General features: G+C 45.3%; 1 protein-coding gene across 1 annotated transcript; it reads left to right on the top strand.

The window, feature by feature from the left end:
* Positions 1-468: 468 nt before the first annotated feature.
* Positions 469-2137, top strand: CCR75_008863 (uncharacterized protein; the record flags this gene model as incomplete). The annotated part of the gene is made up of 2 exons (XM_067966910.1): positions 469-1921; positions 1950-2137. The coding sequence occupies 2 exons, from the start codon at positions 469-471 to the stop codon at positions 2135-2137; spliced, it is 1641 nt and encodes a 546-aa protein (XP_067820924.1).
* Between the last annotated feature and the right edge of the window lie 19438 nt (positions 2138-21575).

Here is a 21575-nt window from a genome sequence, read left to right as displayed (position 1 = left end):
GGGTGAGGTCGCTTACGCGCCCACCACTACTACCTGACTGCACGCAAGAGAAGCAGGTTAAACCGCTTCCTCGCTGTGCTAGGGTGTGTGTCTAAGTAGAGCGTGGCCGCATTACGACGTGCCCGCCTACATTACTTTTAACCCTCTTTAAAGCACGTGTTTTAAAGAGGATCTTCCTCTGCACGTACTGGTGTACGTGAAGCTCCACTCGCACTGAAGTAGTGCGAAGCGGACTTGTACTGAAGCAGTACAAGTCGGCAGTTCCCCGCTACAATTTATATGTGTTCTTTATTTTCCAATTTTCCTCCTTTAGTTATTACTGGAAGCAAGACATACATTTTTCTTACAACGCTAAATTTGTCATTTCTAGGATTTCTGTAAAACTCATTTAATCCGCAGACACAAGTCATATATAAATAGAAAAAAGAGTTTATAGCACGTGTCATCCAATTACCACTATCACCCATCATGTATAATGGCATCGGTCTGCGCACTGTGCGCGGCTCTGGCACAAATGGCTACGTGCAGCGCAACCTTAGTTTTATTGATGCGTCACGCGCGCGGCAAACGCTTGCTCGGAACAAGGGTGGAGATGTCTCTGGAGTTTTTGGTTCACGTGGAGGCGGTGGGAACAATCTAGCACCGAACCCGAAGATTCTGCTGCACGAAAGAAAGCGTAAGGTAGAGCTTCATCTAATGGAGTTATCCTTAGCAATGGAGGCTCGCGGATGCGAATCCGAGGAGATCCATAGCAAGATTGAGAGAGAGCGGGGGCGGCTGCTCTCGCGCCTAGATGAAGTCAAAGTAGACGAGATTCTAGACAATGATAGCTCACGCGCTGGGCAGAGGCGAAATGAAGAAAAAGACACAAAAATTAAAGAAGCCTTTGGCATCGCCGCGGACTATGAAGCCGGCGAAAGTTTTGACGCTGCAATTAAAGAGCGACGTCGTCAAGGAAGGCAGGAAAAAAGAGATAGGGAATTGAAGGGTAGAGCGAAAGCACCTTTGCAAAGTGTACTTTTCGAGAAGATGCTACCTGCTAGGGCTGACCGCTTTTCCTCTCATTGTCGATCCAGGTCGCGCTCGCGCAATAGCTCTTGTCGAAATTTAAGCAGCCGTGGCCATAATAGTCGTGATCGTGTAAATATCAAGGCTTCTCACGAATCAAAAACTAGATCACACTACAGAGAAAAGGCACGGCACATGCGTTCGTCGCTCTCGGCTGAAATGCGACAGCGCCGCTCAAAGTCTTGTTCAGCCTCTGATTTTTCTAGCAGCAGAAGTTCAAGTGCGTCTAGCAACTCCAACTTTCATTCACATAGTGTGGGAATACGGAACGATTGCCGCTCTGGGAAAGGTACCTCAGCTAAAATGCAAGTGTCACGGCGATCAAGCGTACTTTCCCCTGGTAGTTCTAAATTAAGTCCAAGCTCACATGCCTGTCCTAAGGCTGGCGGATACCGTGATACGCAAAGCAACATTATTAAAGAAAAAGTGAAGGAAGGAAAGCCACCTATTTGTCAGTCGTCTGTGCGCTCCGCTGTGAATGAAGGCGAACAGAATGAAAATATTTCTACAATTGGTTCAGTGACTAATTCGGACCCGGATAAGAAGGAAGAACTGGGCGCCCTTTCTTTATCAACGAGCACAATCGATGAAACGAAGCTGGGCATGATGACTGAAATCTGCAGAGATAAGAACGAGCCAATCCCGACACCAAGAGTCCAAGAGCAAGAAGACTTACCAGCCGCGCAGGCAGTTAGGAAGAAAATACGAGAAAATCGCGAATCCCGTGAGCCCTCCGCGACAGACAAGCTAGCAAAATCTCGCAAGCGTAAGCCGCGCAGTGCTCATTACGAAAGTTGTGAAAGTGTCGCTTCCACAGACTCACGCGTTCCACGGCACCAAAAATTGCGTTCGCGTAGGTCTCACTTGATATTGACAAAAAGATCTCGATCAAAAGATTCGGCGTCGTCGCGGTTCAGTCTATATTCGCGCTCTCGCTCGCGCTCTCGCTCGCGCTCTCGCTCGCGCTCTTATTATAAATCATCTCGCAGCCTACGGAGACGCCGCTCCTTGTCGCGCCGTCGTCATTTTAATGATGACCGCAGCTGTAGTCGCTAACGCCTCTTATTAATATGCTTTGCTTTTAAGTGATGAAGTCCATAGTTTTGCAGATGTGGGCGTGCAAATTTTACATAGTAATTTGGTTGTTCATGTCTCGTCAATTTTAGTAATCGGTACATTGGTTCTGGGTTGCTAAAAAATAATCTCCTCGATGGCTTCCTCCGCCACGGCTAACGCTGCCATGACTGCTTCTGCCCATCCGCCAAGCGTAAGCGTCAACATTTTAGAGGAAAATTATTCATTCCTCTCGGATTCCGGTGATAACGCTAAATCTGGCAAGCTTCTATCAACCGCAACAGCCACCTCTGGCGGCTGCTCACGTGGTGTTCAGCGACTCTTTCTACGCGTCAGGCGCTGCCTTATTCGCTTTTCATTGGGATTACCCACGAGTAGAGCAGCAAGCGGTCTTTCTGTTATTTTTGCATTGCTTCTGGTAGGAATTGTAGGCACCTTTGCGCTGCATCAGATGCTTAGTCCGGAAATCGAAGCGCTCACACAACAGCGCGAGACGCTAAAGGATGATGTGATGGTCCTTCATCTACAGGTAAATCTATTTGAATTGTTGTTTAAGTGGCTTTGTGTGAATGGTAGCATTGCGCATATCTAATGATATCAGGTGGAAAATATCACGCGCATCGCTGAAAGCCGCCTGGAGACCATTCATCTATTGGAGACGGAGCTGGAGCGGCAGCATGTGCAAGCAGCTGAAGCTGCTGCAACCGCCACAACAGACGCAGAGCTTAATATTGTTCCTAACGTTGGCAATGCAATGACTAGGAACGGTGAGCTGCGTCCCAGCGTGGTACTGACCACCATTTTTTACACGCTTCTGCTGGGCTCTGTCGTGCTCGCATCTGTGCTCTACCGAATTATTTTAATACTACGGGGCGAGATCGTCGCCCAATATGGATTTGGTAAAAAGCAGTATGCATGCGGGACTAGTCAAGGTGAAAATATGATGCCGTCGGTCTCGGAATCATCCATCGATTGCAAAAGGAACGGAAGAGAGACGCCACCACTCTCGCCTGCAAGAGATCCGACCGCTCATGTATCGGTGCCTAATGGGAGTCGGTCTGCTGCATCTGGTGATAAGTCATCACCTAGTCCTAAAGCAATTAGTGAACCTTCTCCGCAATGCTACAAGCGCGCTCCGGGTTCATCGCCAACAATCGTGTAAACTCGAACATTTTAACTATGGGGGGTTCGCGAATGCTGTATTAGGTATGCAACTTGTTAATTGTAGCTATTGGTCTAAATGGGTTAAATAAAGGCATTTGTATTTACTAGGAATTCGCACAGCTGGCACTTAAGGTAAAAAAATGCTCGGTTTTAGATAAGGCTATGAGTGAAGTAGAAGCCATCATTAAACAAACTGTAATATCACACAAAATTAGCTCATCTAATCACGTTAATAAACAATTTAAGACGTGCTTTAATCCTGATGCATTGCTCAAATTATTGGTTGTATTGCACAAATATCATTAATTTGGTAACAAGCTCTTGACAAATTATGTAACGGGGTATATCGTTACAGGAATTTAACACTCAAAGGTTGTTAATTAATATATTATTTAAAAGGTAGATAATATTTGGAGGATATTACTTTATATAGTAATGTTCAGAAATTTTATCCATAAATAGGTATAGGCTATTATATCTATTTTTCCGCAGACTAATCAGCTGTAGATGTGAACAAAAGAGAGAGACAGATAAGATAAGATAAGATTTCAATTGCGTGTAAATTATTAGTTTATACTTAAGTTAGCATTAACGGACAGAAAGAAGAGATCCTTAATTATATTAATACAGTTTTCATTTAATCCTCTTTAAGCTAGTTGTCTTAAAAAGAAGTCTTCCTCTGCACGTACTAGTGTACGTGAAATAACGTGAGGCACCACTCGCAACTGAAGCAGTGCGAAGTGGACTTGTACTGAAGCAGTTCAAGTCGTAGTGCCCCGTTTCAAATTACGTCATGTCATTCATCCCAGAAATATGCTGGCCATCTTTCTTTAACATGTCCAGGTTGGATAGTACGTGCGTGGCTATTAAACGAACCACGACGTGCTGCCAGGTAAAATGGGTCACGTTTCGCTAGAACTGCTTCAGTAATACCCAACCTGGACTGATTACCGTGAAAATGAGGCACCTCTTTAGCGGAGCTACCTCGCTCCTAAAGTCAGAGGAACTCCGAAAATCACTTACTTCTATTGACTAATGGGTTTAATCACTTAGGGAGTCGTACAAGCTTATAAAGCTTAAGGAATCCTAGTACAAGGAATTTAGAGGGTCGTAAAACCAAGTGGCAACTAGTGCCCAAGAGGATATACCTTAGAAAGGCTCCTATCTCTTACAGATCAATGCGCAAACCTTAGGGAGGCACTTGACGCTTAAAGATCAAAAGGGGAACTGCACTATATTTAACTATTCGAATCTAAAAACCTTACCCTAGCTAAATTAAAATAGATTTTGGCCGACAGATTTATATCTGGCGGCGACCACATTTGTTATCCATAATAAATGGGATTCAAGTAACTAACTATTTTAAAATTGGATAGGGTGTTTTACCCATAAAGTAAATGTACCACAACAACGGCTCTCCAACTGATGTGTGCCCCATTACACCCTTCCAATCAGACTGTTGGCGCCGAGTGACAACATTCGCTTCATTTCCTCTTTGAGGTTGGAACCTATTTAGCTAAACGTTCGGTTGTATTTTTCATTCCTTTGTCTCATGACAATCAAGCGTGAGTCACAGACTCTTAGCACCTTCCTCGACGATGAGGGAATGGCGGACTTTGGAAGTCACTCTTCATCAGAGGAGTAGGAGAATGAGCGTCGTTCTCTCACGCTTCCTCTCCGGATGAACGTCGGCGGGTCCCGAATATGTTCCCAGAACGTGGTGCCGCTGATGTCTTAACTGCATTGAGACAGGACACGGGAGCCTGAGTCCAACATCATTACGAATCCACTCGATAAAGAGGAAGAGCAGATAATCCTCAAAGAGGAAAGAGCTCGTCATCGGGCTGCCGAGATAGCGAAAGCTAAAGCTCATAGTGATTATAGATTCACTCCGCTTAGTGCGGACGAGCGTCTCAAAGAGATAGCGGGTCACAGCTTGGGCACCTGGATCTCCGGTCCCACGGCGAGGACGCCGGAGGAGATCGCTGCCCGCGACGCTCTTCATGAGCAATAGCTTACGCCAAAGGTATGACGCGAAGCCAGTATCTGACGCGTTTACTTGATCAAGCCCGTGGGGCTTCGGTGACCTCCATGAGGGAAATTGCGATCGATTTGTTTCCAAACGAAACAAGGATTGAAAACGAAGTCTCATTTGAGAACTGGGTCCACCGGGCCCGCCGACTTCGCAATTTTTGGAATATCGGAGAGTCTGCGGATAGAGGTGATGTTCGTTTGGAAGGAAACTTCGCTTCGATTTCGCAAAGCTTAAGGCCAAAGGCCAGTTACGTTTCGCATTTATGCCACAAAACGAAGAAAGGCCTAGCCGATATATCAGTGCTTCGGTTGACCGTACAGCCTTAAATCGAAGCCGCACTGAGGCTATAGAACCACCTAATCCCACGTTTAGTGGTGGGAAGACCTTGAGCTTGGCGCTCAAAAACGTCAACGGGTACGGGCAATCTTGCCGAAGAGGTACCTCAAACTCCCAAGAGTATACAGAAGAGGGGTACTCTAGCCAGTTCACCAGATACTGGTATTGACCCTTACAACGACGTCGCTTTAATAGTTTCTCCACATGAAACTGAAGGTTCCCCCGCGCATCAAGCAGTGCGGGAGGGGGCCGAAATTTCGGCGGAAGCATTTGATGTTCTACGGCACGAGGTGCAACTTCTTCGTGAGGTCCTTGCCCGGATTGAGAGGTCTTTTGAGGCGGTTCGAGACCGTCTTTCGACGCTGGAGCGTCAGCAGCCTCGTTTAGAGGGCCAGCTGGTTATCCTGGTGAGGATGCAGCCATCTGCGGCACGACCGCCTGTCTCGGCTCAAACGCCTTCAAGTACACGTGGGAAGGGTCCCGATATGGCTTAAGCAAGCCAACGTAGAACACTGGGTGTGTACGCAGCTAGCTAGGAAGGTTATGCGTATAAGCTAGGCCCTTCGTAAATGGTCCTATAAAGCGCGGGAGCAATTTGGTCTAGAAGACCGCGGAAACCAAGTTGGTAGGTAGATTTTTAGCATTAGGTATACTCGGTCTTCGACCATTTAAGAATTAAAACAGCTTCTGCCTTTGGCATCTGCTTGTACTTTTTGTTTGTCTTGTCTATCAGCCATCGTATCCCTTACATGTCTTAAGACATTAAATCGCGTCGCGAGAAAAATTCGCTTACTTGTTTCCGAACGGTAACGAACGAACAGGGCTGATATCAGCAAGCCTATCGGCTAATTCCCCCCACTAAGCCCTGTACCACGCAGTGGTATCGTTAATGGATCGCGTGGGTGGGTAGGACCGTTTACATATACCCTGTAGAGGCATGTACAGCGTTTTTTAACGCAAATTCCACCACTAGGAGCATTGAGCTCCAGAGCTTTGGTGTCTGAGCACACACGCTGCGCAAAACTTCTTCAATGACGCGATTGATACGTTCAGTTTGACCATCGGGCTGCAGATGGTCCGCAGTAGATATATCCAACCTGGTGTCAAGCACTCGGAAATTTATTTCCAGAATTTACCCGTGAAACGGGGGTCCCGATCAAAGACAATTGCCACTGGTAAACCATGGCAATTGTCTTTGATCGGGACCCCTTGTCGAAAGACGCGATCGATAAACAACGTAGCTGTACCTTCTTCATCAATAAAATCCGGCACGGCCGCTAAGTGAGTTATTTTGCTCAATCGGTCAACAAAGACTACTATGCCGGAGTTACCGGCTGATTCTTTCGGTAGACCGAAAACAAAGTCCATACTAATGGACTCCCAGCAACCTATGGGGACGGGAAGGCTCGCCAGTGGCGCAGCAGCATGCGCCGAGGGTTGAACCCGTTGGCCAGTTTCGCATGTGCGAACATATGTGCTGACCCACTTATAAAAGTTTGAGCCACCAATAACTTTGGCTTATAGAGCCGTAGGTCCTTTCTCTACCGGGATGACCACCAAGGACAGTATCGTACGCATCATAAGGATTCGCTACTTCAAATCCTCATCATGAGGAACAACGACACGCGGAGGTCCGCGATGTCAGTGCAATAAAGCAACAGGTCGTTATCGATAGAAAATCGATCTGACCTTGCACGCAAACGTGCCGGCAATTTAATACCTGTATCAGCGTTATCTAAAAGCTCGTAGGAGAGCTACACACTGTCCATCCTTGGCGTAAGCCGAACGGATCAATTCAGGAACAGGCGACAAGATAGTCGTTAAATGAGAAAGCTCATAATCCGGCTTGCGTGATATCGCATCGGCCAAAGCATTCTGCTTGCCAAGCTTATACTTCACCTCGAAGTTGTATTTCGCGAAAAAGAATAGCCATCGGGCCATTCTCTGTGAGAGATGGGGCGACTTAGTCGCCGTGCGTAATGACGCGTGATCTGTATATATCACAAACATTTAGAGCCGAGCAGATGAACTCTGAATTTGACGAGAGCATACTTCATGGCAAGTAACGCTTTGTCATGAACTGGGTAGTTCTCTTCCGCAGCTCTAAGCTGTCTAGACACGAACGCAATAACACGTTCATGCCCATCAACATCTGTTTGTAACGGAGCACTGCAAATGGCAAAATCTGATGCGTCACAGACGACACTGAAAGGCCAATTTGGGTTTGGCAGTGCCATAATCAGGGAATGGATAAGACTATCCTAAACTGCTCGAAAAGCATTATTTTCGGTGCTAGTCCAGCACCATTATGTATCCTTTTTAAGGAGATTAGATAATGGCCTAGCCAAATCAGCATAATTTTTGCAATATTTGTGTAAATAATTGGCGAGACCGAACCACTTACGCAAAAGCTTTTGGTTTTTAGGAACCGACCAATCTACTATGGCTTTTACCTTAGCGGGATCCGCTCTAAGGCCTCGCTTTCCAATGAAGCATCTTAAAAAGGAATTTTGGCTGCGCCAAAAATGCATTTAGATGTATTGGCATACAATTTATTTGTGCGCAAACACTCGAGCACTGCTCGCAAATTGTCTAAATGGTTTTCCATATCCGACCAACCCTGCTCCGCACGACTATGGACAAAAACGTCATCGAATAAGTATGTGCATAACCTCGATGGGGGCGAAACAGTTGCGTCACTAGACGATTAAATGTTGCCGGGGCGTTGGAAAGCCCTTGTGGCATAACCAGCCACTCCCACCGCTCGGGGTGCTAACCGCTGTAAGCGGGATATCGCTAGCTTGCATGAGCAATTGGTAGTAACCATCGACTAAGTCCAATGCACTGTACATTGTGCATCCCACCATATTGTTCTGAAGAACATCCTTTCTAGGAATGGGGTTTTGTGCTGGTATAGTGACATCATTAAGTTTGTTATAAGCGTGTACAATGCGCCATTTACCATTTGGCCTTTTGACACAAAATGTCGGTGTCGACTGAGGGGATTTGCTCTTTCGTACCATTCCAGCCTCGTGCTTAGCACGGAAGTAAACGTCACACTGTTTCTTTGGTAAAGGCAACTGTCGTGTGACACAGTATGAAACAAGTCAATTTGATGACGGACACCTCTATCCGGAGGTAAAACAGATGGTGGATTGGTACAAACCACATCTTAGAATTTCTCAAGGAATAAAATGGATCTGTAGAATCTTCAACGATCGATGACCCACTCCATACCGTAGGTGCAGATTTTGTGTCATCTGACAGCTTCGTCCAGAAGTGACGATGAGTTTAACTCGATCGTTGATGGAATGGCCACCATCTCAGAATAGTTGCCAGCCTTTAAGGCTCGGCCACACTCATCAATAGACATTTCGTCTAGCTCTAAAAGAGCATGCAACGAAGGAATTGCCGCAAGGCTAACTTGTCCTTCAATGTTATCGATTACACCATTTACAAGCGTACGTAATTGCTCACTTCTAATATTTGTGGGGTATGAACGCTTCGCGTCTCCCCTGTCTTGGAGTAGCGACATCACGCCTCCTAGAGGCGGAACATTCACGTCCCCAAATTTTCCAGCCTACATTGGTTCTATATTAAAGATGGTGTCTAATTCGACATCCGACAAGGAGTTCAGGTATCACATCTTCCTTGTCTAGCGACCGCTTAAGTGTCACTTCACGAAGGGTCCGACCCGAAAGCCCTGGCGAACCGCCCGAAGTACACTCAGTATGGTGCCACCTCGGCCGACCACACTCGGTGGGCTTAGACGTGCCACTCCACGTGTCTCACGGACATTGCACCCTTGATGACTCGGCCTTAGGCCTACAATGCCTTCAGCGCTCGGTTATTACAACGAGTGTCACTCGACGAAGAAAGTGCCGTACTACCCCTTTTTCTGAGCCGGGCTCAGAATGAATGTTTACAACATTGGAATTTATTAACTCATACATTCCCATGTCTAAAACACTTACAGATTCCGGAAGTGATCCGCGCCAATATCGCCTTTGTTGCCTAGCAAAGGTAAGACCAAGACTTTCCAAAACTTTGCTAAGAACATTGCGCATGGCGCTAAAGGTTTAGACCTTCAAACCGATCCATAGCTCATGGCATTCAAGCCAAGCCATACCAGGATGAGATCATATCTCGAATTCAAATCAAGAACAAGACAGCGTTTCATACTGTTAAAGTCCAGAAACTTTATACCTAAGCTCAGTGGAACTTTAAGAACAGTGACACGAGTCCAGTCGCTGAGCGAACAGTGATTGTATCACTTTCATGCGCTTTAAGCGCCTCAACATATTGTTGACTTCCTTCAAAGGAAAGACGTCGAGCATAATTGCAAGCTGCTCCTGAGTCAATTAAAATTGACAATGGCTTATGAAAGCCCTTCAGAGTCGCTTGAGTGACTATTGTACTCATGCTCCGTGCCATTACGCACCGATCTAATTGGGGCTAGGTCATGTTACTCTCACCTTCTAGAGGTTCAACAGAGCCTAGGTCTTCCCCAGTAGGGCGTCCCGCACCTACTGGGTATCGACGTTTTCCCGCACCGTACCAGATTTCTGGTATAGGTCGGAACTGGTGTTTTTGGAGCTTTCGTAGGGGACAGGCCGGACGTAAATGTTTCGTGCTTCCGCACATATAACATCTACGGATGTTCTTACGCGTTCCACAACTTGAAAAGCCTCTTCTCCTTCCTCAACGAGGCTTAGATCTATGGGTTCCCGTCTATTAGACGAAACCCATGTGCTTGAAGAGCTTGTTCGGCAAACAGGCCAGCTAACTCGAGCAGACTATAATTCGAACTTAGCGCGTAGCCCTATGGCAACTGCCTCTTCGAAAGTAGCAGGATGATATCGGAACAATTCCGTCTGGGCAACGCCCTCATTGAAACATCTTATAAAGATTGTCACAGCAATTGCTTCTTGCACCGGGTCTTGATTCATAGATGCAATGAGAGTTCTCAACTCCCGGACAATGTCCCCTAGGGTTCGTTTACCCTGTCGAGTCGCTATGAGCCGTGCTCGCATGCAAAAAGCCTGATCAGGCGGTGCAAACATGCTGGTCATTCGCTGTTTCAGCGAATCCCAAGAGGTAAAAGCGTCGTTTATGGATGTGCTGCACGATAGTGCACACTCCATGGCTCTACCTCCAAGTTTGAAAAGGGTCATAGCCACCTTTTGCCGTTCTGTTAAGAACAAGGCGGAATCAATGGACATTTCCATCTGCTTAATCCAAAAAGGAAGATTTTCTCCCTCTTTTCCCTTAAATGTCTTCACATTTACAGTTAGAGGGTGAGCCTCGGCTCTGAGTCAGGTACAGATATGTACCGGGTTGGCATATATGCCGCAAGGTGATCTTGTACCTGGCCGATCAGGGAGGATTGATATCGTATGAAGGCTTCAAGCATTGCATGCAGGACCTCTGGTCCCTGAGAGATAATAAATTTCACGTGCTCAAGCCCATAAAACGTTTTGAGCTTGTCATAAGCGGCGCGTTGCGCCGCTTATGACTTATGTTGCGCTTCTGACAATTCTGGAACCTCTTCCATTTTCGTGAGGGTTTAGTCTTGTAAAGACTCAGGCGTAGATTGACTACGAGTACTACCAGGTGTAGCGGAGCTACCTCGCTCCAAAAGTCAGAGGAAGACTTTCAGACTCAGAGAGTCACTTAGTTCTATTGAACTAATGAATTTAACAACTCAGGGAGTCGTACAAGCTATTAAACTTTGAGGAATCCTAGTTCAAGGGATTTAGGGGTTCGTAGAACCAAGTGGCAACTAGTGCCCAAGAGGGTTTACCTTAAAAGACTTCTTTCTCTTACAGATCAATGCGCAAGCCTTAGAAAGGCACCTAACACTTCAAGATTAAAAGGGGAACTGCACTTTATTTAGCTATTCGAATCTAAAAACCTTACCCCTAGCTAAATTAAAATAGATTTTGGCCGACAGATTTATATCTGGCGGCGACCACATTTGTTACCCATACTAAATGGGATTGAGTAACTACCTATTTTAAAATTAGACAAAAGGGTATTGTACCCATAAAGTAACTGTGCCACAACAACGGTTCTTCAACCGATGTGTGCCCCATTACAGCCTCAGAATACTTACACAAAAACATTTGTGACGGATAAGCAATAACAAAGACGATGCCAAGATTGCATTTAAGTTGACGGGTGGTGTGGCGCAGTCTATGCACGCATTACACAAACTTGATATGTTTCATCACCTAGCGTACTATTGCAAACTGATGACTTTAAAGCAATTGGGATTTATCTTTCTCTTTTCTTGAACAAACTTAACATTTAGATACTTTGATAAAAGTGTGAATAATAAAAAAATCTTCGATAGCTTTGGCTTATACAGAATTCGAATTGATGGCTATTTATCTAAAAGGAAAACCCCGTAACAAAATATTATTTCCCGTAGGAGTGACAATAAATATTATTTCCTAAAAGAGAAAATTTATCAAGATGTACTAAATTCTTATCTTTATTACTTCAAGCCCAAATAAGGTTTTGAGCTTGTCATAAGCGGCGCGTTGCGCTTCTGACAATTCTGGAACCTCTTCCATTTTCGTGAGGGTTTAGTCTTGTAAAGACTCAGGCGTAGATTGACTACGAGTACTACCAGGTGTAGCGGAGCTACCTCGCTCCAAAAGTCAGAGGAAGACTTTCAGACTCAGAGAGTCACTTAGTTCTATTGAACTAATGAATTTAACAACTCAGGGAGTCGTACAAGCTATTAAACTTTGAGGAATCCTAGTTCAAGGGATTTAGGGGTTCGTAGAACCAAGTGGCAACTAGTGCCCAAGAGGGTTTACCTTAAAAGACTTCTTTCTCTTACAGATCAATGCGCAAGCCTTAGAAAGGCACCTAACACTTCAAGATTAAAAGGGGAACTGCACTTTATTTAGCTATTCGAATCTAAAAACCTTACCCCTAGCTAAATTAAAATAGATTTTGGCCGACAGATTTATATCTGGCGGCGACCACATTTGTTACCCATACTAAATGGGATTGAGTAACTACCTATTTTAAAATTAGACAAAAGGGTATTGTACCCATAAAGTAACTGTGCCACAACAACGGTTCTTCAACCGATGTGTGCCCCATTACAGCCTCAGAATACTTACACAAAAACATTTGTGACGGATAAGCAATAACAAAGACGATGCCAAGATTGCATTTAAGTTGACGGGTGGTGTGGCGCAGTCTATGCACGCATTACACAAACTTGATATGTTTCATCACCTAGCGTACTATTGCAAACTGATGACTTTAAAGCAATTGGGATTTATCTTTCTCTTTTCTTGAACAAACTTAACATTTAGATACTTTGATAAAAGTGTGAATAATAAAAAAATCTTCGATAGCTTTGGCTTATACAGAATTCGAATTGATGGCTATTTATCTAAAAGGAAAACCCCGTAACAAAATATTATTTCCCGTAGGAGTGACAATAAATATTATTTCCTAAAAGAGAAAATTTATCAAGATGTACTAAATTCTTATCTTTATTACTTTCGACACAATAGTCCCAATATTACCATATTTGGTAATATTTGTAACGGGCTACAGTGCCTAATTTCTTACACCCGTTAGGTACACTTCACAGGCAAGTCGATTACTTCATGTGAAGTTATCTGACCTGCCACTAGTGTAGCGGCTGTAATGGGGCACACATCGGTTGGAGAAACGTTGTTGTGGTACATTTACTTTATGGGTAAAATACCCTTTATCCGATTTTAAATAGTTAATTACTAAAATCCCATTTATTATGAATAACAAATGTGGTCGTAAGAAATAGAATTAAAAAAAACAAAAATTTCAAATTTGCCGCCAGATATAAATCTGTCGGCCAAAATCTATTTTAATTTAGCTAGGGAAAGGTTTTTAGATTCAAATAGTTAAATAAAGTGCAGTTCCCCTTATGACAAGCTCAAAACGTTTTATGGGCTTGAGCACGTGAAATTTATTATCTCTCAGGGACCAGAGGTCCTGCATGCAATGCTTGAAGCCTTCATACGATATCAATCCTCCCTGATCGGCCAGGTACAAGATCACCTTGCGGCATATATGCCAACCCGGTACATCTCTGTACCTGACTCAGAGCCGAGGCTCACCCTCTAACTGTAAATGTGAAGACATTTAAGGGAAAAGAGGGAGAAAATCTTCCTTTTTGGATTAAGCAGATGGAAATGTCCATTGATTCCGCCTTGTTCTTAACAGAACGGCAAAAGGTGGCTATGACCCTTTTCAAACTTGGAGGTAGAGCCATGGAGTGTGCACTATCGTGCAGCACATCCATAAACGACGCTTTTATCTCTTGGGATTCGCTGAAACAGCGAATGACCAGCATGTTTGCACCGCCTGATCTTGCTTTTTGCATGCGAGCACGGCTCATAGCGACTCGACAGGGTAAACGAACCCTAGGGGACATTGTCCGGGAGTTGAGAACTCTCATTGCATCTATGAATCAAGACCCGGTGCAAGAAGCAATTGCTGTGACAATCTTTATAAGATGTTTCAATGAGGGCGTTGCCCAGACGGAATTGTTCCGATATCATCCTGCTACTTTCGAAGAGGCAGTTGCCATAGGGCTACGCGCTAAGTTCGAATTATAGTCTGCTCGAGTTAGCTGGCCTGTTTGCCGAACAAGCTCTTCAAGCACATGGGTTTCGTCTAATAGACGGGAACCCATAGATCTAAGCCTCGTTGAGGAAGGAGAAGAGGCTTTTCAAGTTGTGGAACGCGTAAGAACATCCGTAGATGTTATATGTGCGGAAGCACGAAACATTTACGTCCGGCCTGTCCCCTACGAAAGCTCCAAAAACACCAGTTCCGACCTATACCAGAAATCTGGTACGGTGCGGGAAAACGTCGATACCCAGTAGGTGCGGGACGCCCTACTGGGGAAGACCTAGGCTCTGTTGAACCTCTAGAAGGTGAGAGTAACATGACCTAGCCCCAATTAGATCGGTGCGTAATGGCACGGAGCATGAGTACAATAGTCACTCAAGCGACTCTGAAGGGCTTTCATAAGCCATTGTCAATTTTAATTGACTCAGGAGCAGCTTGCAATTATGCTCGACGTCTTTCCTTTGAAGGAAGTCAACAATATGTTGAGGCGCTTAAAGCGCATGAAAGTGATACAATCACTGTTCGCTCAGCGACTGGACTCGTGTCACTGTTCTTAAAGTTCCACTGAGCTTAGGTATAAAGTTTCTGGACTTTAACAGTATGAAACGCTGTCTTGTTCTTGATTTGAATTCGAGATATGATCTCATCCTGGTATGGCTTGGCTTGAATGCCATGAGCTATGGATCGGTTTGAAGGTCTAAACCTTTAGCGCCATGCGCAATGTTCTTAGCAAAGTTTTGGAAAGTCTTGGTCTTACCTTTGCTAGGCAACAAAGGCGATATTGGCGCGGATCACTTCCGGAATCTGTAAGTGTTTTAGACATGGGAATGTATGAGTTAATAAATTCCAATGTTGTAAACATTCATTCTGAGCCCGGCTCAGAAAAAGGGGTAGTACGGCACTTTCTTCGTCGAGTGACACTCGTTGTAATAACCGAGCGCTGAAGGCATTGTAGGCCTAAGGCCGAGTCATCAAGGGTGCAATGTCCGTGAGACACGTGGAGTGGCACGTCTAAGCCCACCGAGTGTGGTCGGCCGAGGTGGCACCATACTGAGTGTACTTCGGGCGGTTCGCCAGGGCTTTCGGGTCGGACCCTTCGTGAAGTGACACTTAAGCGGTCGCTAGACAAGGAAGATGTGATACCTGAACTCCTTGTCGGATGTCGAATTAGACACCATCTTTAATATAGAACCAATGTAGGCTGGAAAATTTGGGGACGTGAATGTTCCGCCTCTAGGAGGCGTGATGTCGCTACTCCAAGACAGGGGAGACGCGAAGCGTTCATACCCCACAAATATTAGAAGTGAGCAATTACGTACGCTTGTAAATGGTGTAATCGATAACATTGAAGGACAAGTTAGCCTTGCGGCAATTCCTTCGTTGCATGCTCTTTTAGAGCTAGACGAAATGTCTATTGATGAGTGTGGCCGAGCCTTAAAGGCTGGCAACTATTCTGAGATGGTGGCCATTCCATCAACGATCGAGTTAAACTCATCGTCACTTCTGGACGAAGCTGTCAGATGACACAAAATCTGCACCTACGGTATGGAGTGGGTCATCGATCGTTGAAGATTCTACGGATCCATTTTATTCCTTGAGAAATTCTAAGATGTGGTTTGTACCAATCCACCATCTGTTTTACCTCCGGATAGAGGTGTCCGTCATCAAATTGACTTGTTTCATACTGTGTCACACGACAGTTGCCTTTACCAAAGGAACAGTGTGACGTTTACTTCCGTGCTAAGCACGAGGCTGGAATGGTACGAAAGAGCAAATCCCCTCAGTCGACACCGACATTTTGTGTCAAAAGGCCAAATGGTAAATGGCGCATTGTACACGCTTATAACAAACTTAATGATGTCACTATACCAGCACAAAACCCCATTCCTAGAAAGGATGTTCTTCAGAACAATATGGTGGGATGCACAATGTACAGTGCATTGGACTTAGTCGATGGTTACTACCAATTGCTCATGCAAGCTAGCGATATCCCGCTTACAGCGGTTAGCACCCCGAGCGGTGGGAGTGGCTGGTTATGCCACAAGGGCTTTCCAACGCCCCGGCAACATTTAATCGTCTAGTGACGCAACTGTTTCGCCCCCATCGAGGTTATGCACATACTTATTCGATGACGTTTTTGTCCATAGTCGTGCGGAGCAGGGTTGGTCGGATATGGAAAACCATTTAGACAATTTGCGAGCAGTGCTCGAGTGTTTGCGCACAAATAAATTGTATGCCAATACATCTAAATGCATTTTTGGCGCAGCCAAAATTCCTTTTTAAGATGCTTCATTGGAAAGCGAGGCCTTAGAGCGGATCCCGCTAAGGTAAAAGCCATAGTAGATTGGTCGGTTCCTAAAAACCAAAAGCTTTTGCGTAAGTGGTTCGGTCTCGCCAATTATTTACACAAATATTCCAAAAATTATGCTGATTTGGCTAGGCCATTATCTAATCTCCTTAAAAAGGATACATAATGGTGCTGGACTAGCACCGAAAATAATGCTTTTCGAGCAGTTTAGGATAGTCTTATCCATTCCCTGATTATGGCACTACCAAACCCAAATTGGCCTTTCAGTGTCGTCTGTGACGCATCAGATTTTGCCATTTGCAGTGCTCCGTTACAAACAGATGTTGATGGGCATGAACGTGTTATTGCGTTCGTGTCTAGACAGCTTAGAGCTGCGGAAGAGAACTACCCAGTTCATGACAAAGCGTTACTTGCCATGAAGTATGCTCTCGTCAAATTCAGAGTTCATCTGCTCGGCTCTAAATGTTTGTGATATATACAGATCACGCGTCATTACGCACGGCGACTAAGTCGCCCCATCTCTCACAGAGAATGGCCCGATGGCTATTCTTTTTCGCGAAATACAACTTCGAGGTGAAGTATAAGCTTGGCAAGCAGAATGCTTTGGCCGATGCGTTATCACGCAGGCCGGATTATGAGCTTTCTCATTTAACGACTACCTTGTTTCGACATAAGAGCGGTCCATAGGCTCTGGACTTCCAAGCTCATACCGTCTTGGAGGACGATACGATGACGAACTCGCTTGAGCCTGTCTCAAGCGAAAGCCTCCTGTTCCGCAACAGATATAGCTTCTTCAAGCGAATCAGGTTCCAAGCGGAAAAGATGGGTCTTCACGGGACCATCTGTAAGACCTTGGACGAACACTGTAACCAACGTGTGTTCATGAACTAGACTGTTTGTTGTACAGCTCGCTAAGAGTCGTAAATGCTGGGCATAAGCGTGAACATCAGCTTGCCTTGCTTAAGTTTCAGAAGCTCTGATCGAGATCTGAACTCAGCCCTAGGTGGTTCAATGGTCTGTTTGAGCCGGCTTTAAAAGACTCTAGCAAGCCAACTACATATGGGTCGCGCAACTTGTGGCCTAGTGCCTAAGTTTTGGCACGACCTGCTAAATTTGATTGAGCAAATGCGACTTGCATTTGCTCGTCGACGATGTTACGAGCCTTTATGGCATCGTCTAATTCGACGAACCACCTTAAAATGGACTCCTCTTCGACCCTCCTTTACTTAGAGATGTCTATCTTCAAGGTTTCGGATGACGCGTGTGTGTCATCCCAGGTACAGGGGCTGTACCTGTTGTAACTTCAACAGTTCTGCCTGTTGAAAGCCTTGCTGGCTAAGCAAGGCTACGTTCTCCTTCGCCTGGTCAAGATCATTTTGTATGAACTTGCACTGTGCCAACCCGGCAGACACGGTCCCGAATACTAGGGGGTATCGGTAGCAACCTTGTCGTGGCATAATCAATCATTGTTTGTGTCGGCGCAACGCCATCATACTATCCCATCCAGCTTGAGCACATCCTTTCCGGTGTCCTGCGTAGAGTTCGCAACTGTGCGTGTACGGCAGTCTATCCATGGTTGGTACTTTGCCAACCATGGCATGCCTAGGATGAGGTCATACGGACTCTCCATTCCTAGCACTGTGAGCTTCTCAGAGGCTGATGGAATTTACAAAGAGTTGACAGCTTATTTCTCGGTGAAGTCGCTTGGAGCTGCGCGTTTGGGTACATTCGTTCTGAGTTGTTAATTAGAAAGTGGTATTGAGGATGGTAGTGACTTGTTCGCGACTGCAGTAGTTCTGGAGTCAAGAGTAAGAAACAGCCTACCTCTATTGCTTTTTTGATTAGCTTCGTTAGGAAGATATTTACTTGTTTGCGGCTGCGGTTGAACTGGAATTAATAATAAGAAACATTCGTTCTGGGTTGTTAATTAGAAAGTGGTAGGCGATGGCTGACTGGGGGGCATCTCTGTCCAAACCGGACAGCATGGCCAAGATGGAATCATTCCCTTCGGTCGAACTCATTCGTTCGACCGATTTCCTTATATGTGTCACTCAGTAAGGAGTAGCTATCACGCGAAACGTGATGCGTATTTCCATTATCATCTAACGTGTAAAATGTTAGATGATAGAAGTGTGGTCCTTATATGGACTAGATAGTGTTTCCAGGTATAACGGGGCACTGCCGACTTGAACTGCTTCAGTGCGAGTGGTGCCTCACGTCACTTCACGTACCCTAGTACGTGCAGAGAAAGACTCTCTTCAAAGCATTTGCTTTACAGAGGGTTAAAAGTAGTCTGTATTTAAGAAATTAAGTTCTTCTGTTTCTATCTATTTAATACTAAATTAATTATATACGAATACAAAATAACATAATAACGTATTATCTGTCTCTTTCTTTGCGCGCGTCCAGTGCTGGCTGGACCGCGGAGCAAGTACCTTTATCTTTCCGAATATTACTTTGTAAAGTAATATTCCAAATATTCTCTACCTTTCAAATAATTCAATAATTAACAACCTTTAAGTGATACTATCATGTAACGACACACCCCGTTACAGACAACCTATTAACTGAACTCCCTAATATGACAGGGCATCTATTACGCATGCAGCTTGTTCAAATTTTTATACAAGTATTCGATTTTTACCTTCATGGTCATCATTCAAGCGAAAAACCTCGCTTTTCGAACAGTAAGCGATTGCAGAAATGCGGTCGCTATCAAAATTTAGGACGCTACGCTCATGAGTGCAGTGCCCCGCGCCCAGTACCGAGAAGTACTGAACGTAATTATGGACAGAATGCCAAAAAAAGCAACGGTCACGGGTCCAACGTTGTTGCGAAATCGCAACAGCGAGGCGGACCGCCAAAAAACGGTCGGGGTCAGTAGGGGCGCAACGCCCTACTAATCCAGCAAACTTAGGAGAATTTGTAAATCTCTTGAAGAAAGTTGCTTCAGGCACACAATCATGTGTGTCTGCACCTCGCGATGAGGTATCCCTGATCACCTTGAATATATAAGTGACAAATGATTTGTCACTTAGAGCCCTACTGGACTGTGGGGCGTCGAAACTTTATTCGTCGCCAGTCGCTAGAGGGTCGTAGGCTCAAATATTTTGAGCGCGACACGCGTCAAGCAACAGGCGCATCGATAACAGTGATGAAACGCATGATAAAATTTCACTACATGTTAAGAAATTACATTACGATGATGATTTCATCGTACTGGATTTAATGAAAAATTTGATGTCATCCTCGGTCTACCTTGGCTCAGAAGTATGAGCTAAGATTCACCTGGCAGCATCGGTCTGCAAAGATGCCTGCCACTTTTTCATCAGATGGCCATCTGATGAACGTTTTGGAGCGTCCACAAGCATGTGGATGTACTACGAGCGTTATCTCATCGCGGTTTCGAAGATCTTCGGACCCGACATGAGAATCTCCAGATTCAGCATGAGAATCTGGTTCGTGATCAGAAGAATCTTTTGGGGATTCGTGAAAAAAAGGGTGGTTAGATCCGTCCGCGAAGAAACCACGTACGGATGATACGGGTAGAGCCGATCAACGTACATCGTAGGATGCGTTCGCATCTTACGTGGCAATTCTGTTGTGTACGCATTGCCTCTGCGATGCAGTTCACATAATGGCCCAATAAACTTGGGTAGTAGATTGCTGCTATCCACATTAGTGCAGACAATCATGGAAGAGCAAATCAAAGAACGTTCGCTATCCCGTGTTTATATGCGTTCCGTTTCTGACGGTCCCCTGCGTTAGCAATGGAATTCTGTACGAAACGGATTACACATCCTCGACCCCGCAACTTCCTTTGCTGATTGATTTGTTTTGTCTTTTCAGTGCGCTTTGTGCGCACTGCCATGAGATTCTCTCATCTTCGATGTCGATTGCTTCGGCATCGACATCATTCGCGTCGTTGGAACTTCGACGCGTGATGAGCATGAGCCAGAAATGGTTTTACTCGTGCGATTCCCCCCTTAAACTAGAGGATCCCTTCAATTGGTGGGTATGCGTGGATGGCGTAAGCCATTCACGAAGAGCGGTGTATGCGTTGTAGACGCATGCACCGAATTATTGATGGCGAATTCGACCATCGGTAAAAACTCGCTCCCGTTCGGATACGATTGGACGTAACCTCGAAGTATCTCTTCGAGGACGCGATTTACGCGTTCCGTCTGAATATCTGTCTCTGGATGATCAGAAGTTGACATAGTCAGGCGTGTGTCAAGATATCGGAATACGGATTGCCAAAACTCCGCCATGAGACATGGCCCTTATCGGAGACCAATTCACGGGGTAAACCGTGGAGTCTGAATAACGTGTCGATAAAGACACGGGCACAGCTCGGAACCGTGATTGACTCTGGTACTGCAGCAAGATGTACCATCTTGCTGAATCTGTCTACAAAAACAAGGATTCCATTGTTTTTGTGGTCGTCTCCGCAAAATTCGAAGACGAAGTGCATCGATACGGACTTTCAACATTCTGCCGGAAGTGGTAGAGGTTGGAGAGGTGCACGGGATGAAGGGCTAGGCTTCAACCGCTGACATACCTCGCAAGTACGAATGTACTTGCGCACGAACTGATACTGGCAGGGCCAGTAAAAGCCGCGACTTAATGTGAGATAAGTTCTCTCACGTCCACGATGCCCTCTGGTTGGTGCACCGTGACACTCATAAATGATGCGCAAATCATTGTGAGTATGGACGGCGACATGTGGAGTGTCGCCGGCAACGGCTGTGTAGTACAGTAAGCCGTTGCGCGTTGTGTATCGATCGAATGACAATCGATATTACGCCGGTAAATCTTTAAAAATGTTTTTTGGATGGATTCATCTGGTGATCCATTAAACGCAGAAGGTCTTTATCTTCTATGTAGGCTTTCTTTATGTAATCAAACACGGTTGATGACGCAAAACTTGTAACGAGTGTTGCA

Source organism: Bremia lactucae, assembly GCF_004359215.1.
Source record: "Bremia lactucae strain SF5 chromosome Unknown BlacSF5_NotPlaced_201_SHOA01000006.1_244224bp, whole genome shotgun sequence".
Taxonomy (NCBI): Eukaryota; Oomycota; class Peronosporomycetes; order Peronosporales; family Peronosporaceae; genus Bremia; species Bremia lactucae.
Note: the sequence above shows the minus strand (reverse complement) of the source record. Positions and strands in the feature narration are given on the sequence as shown.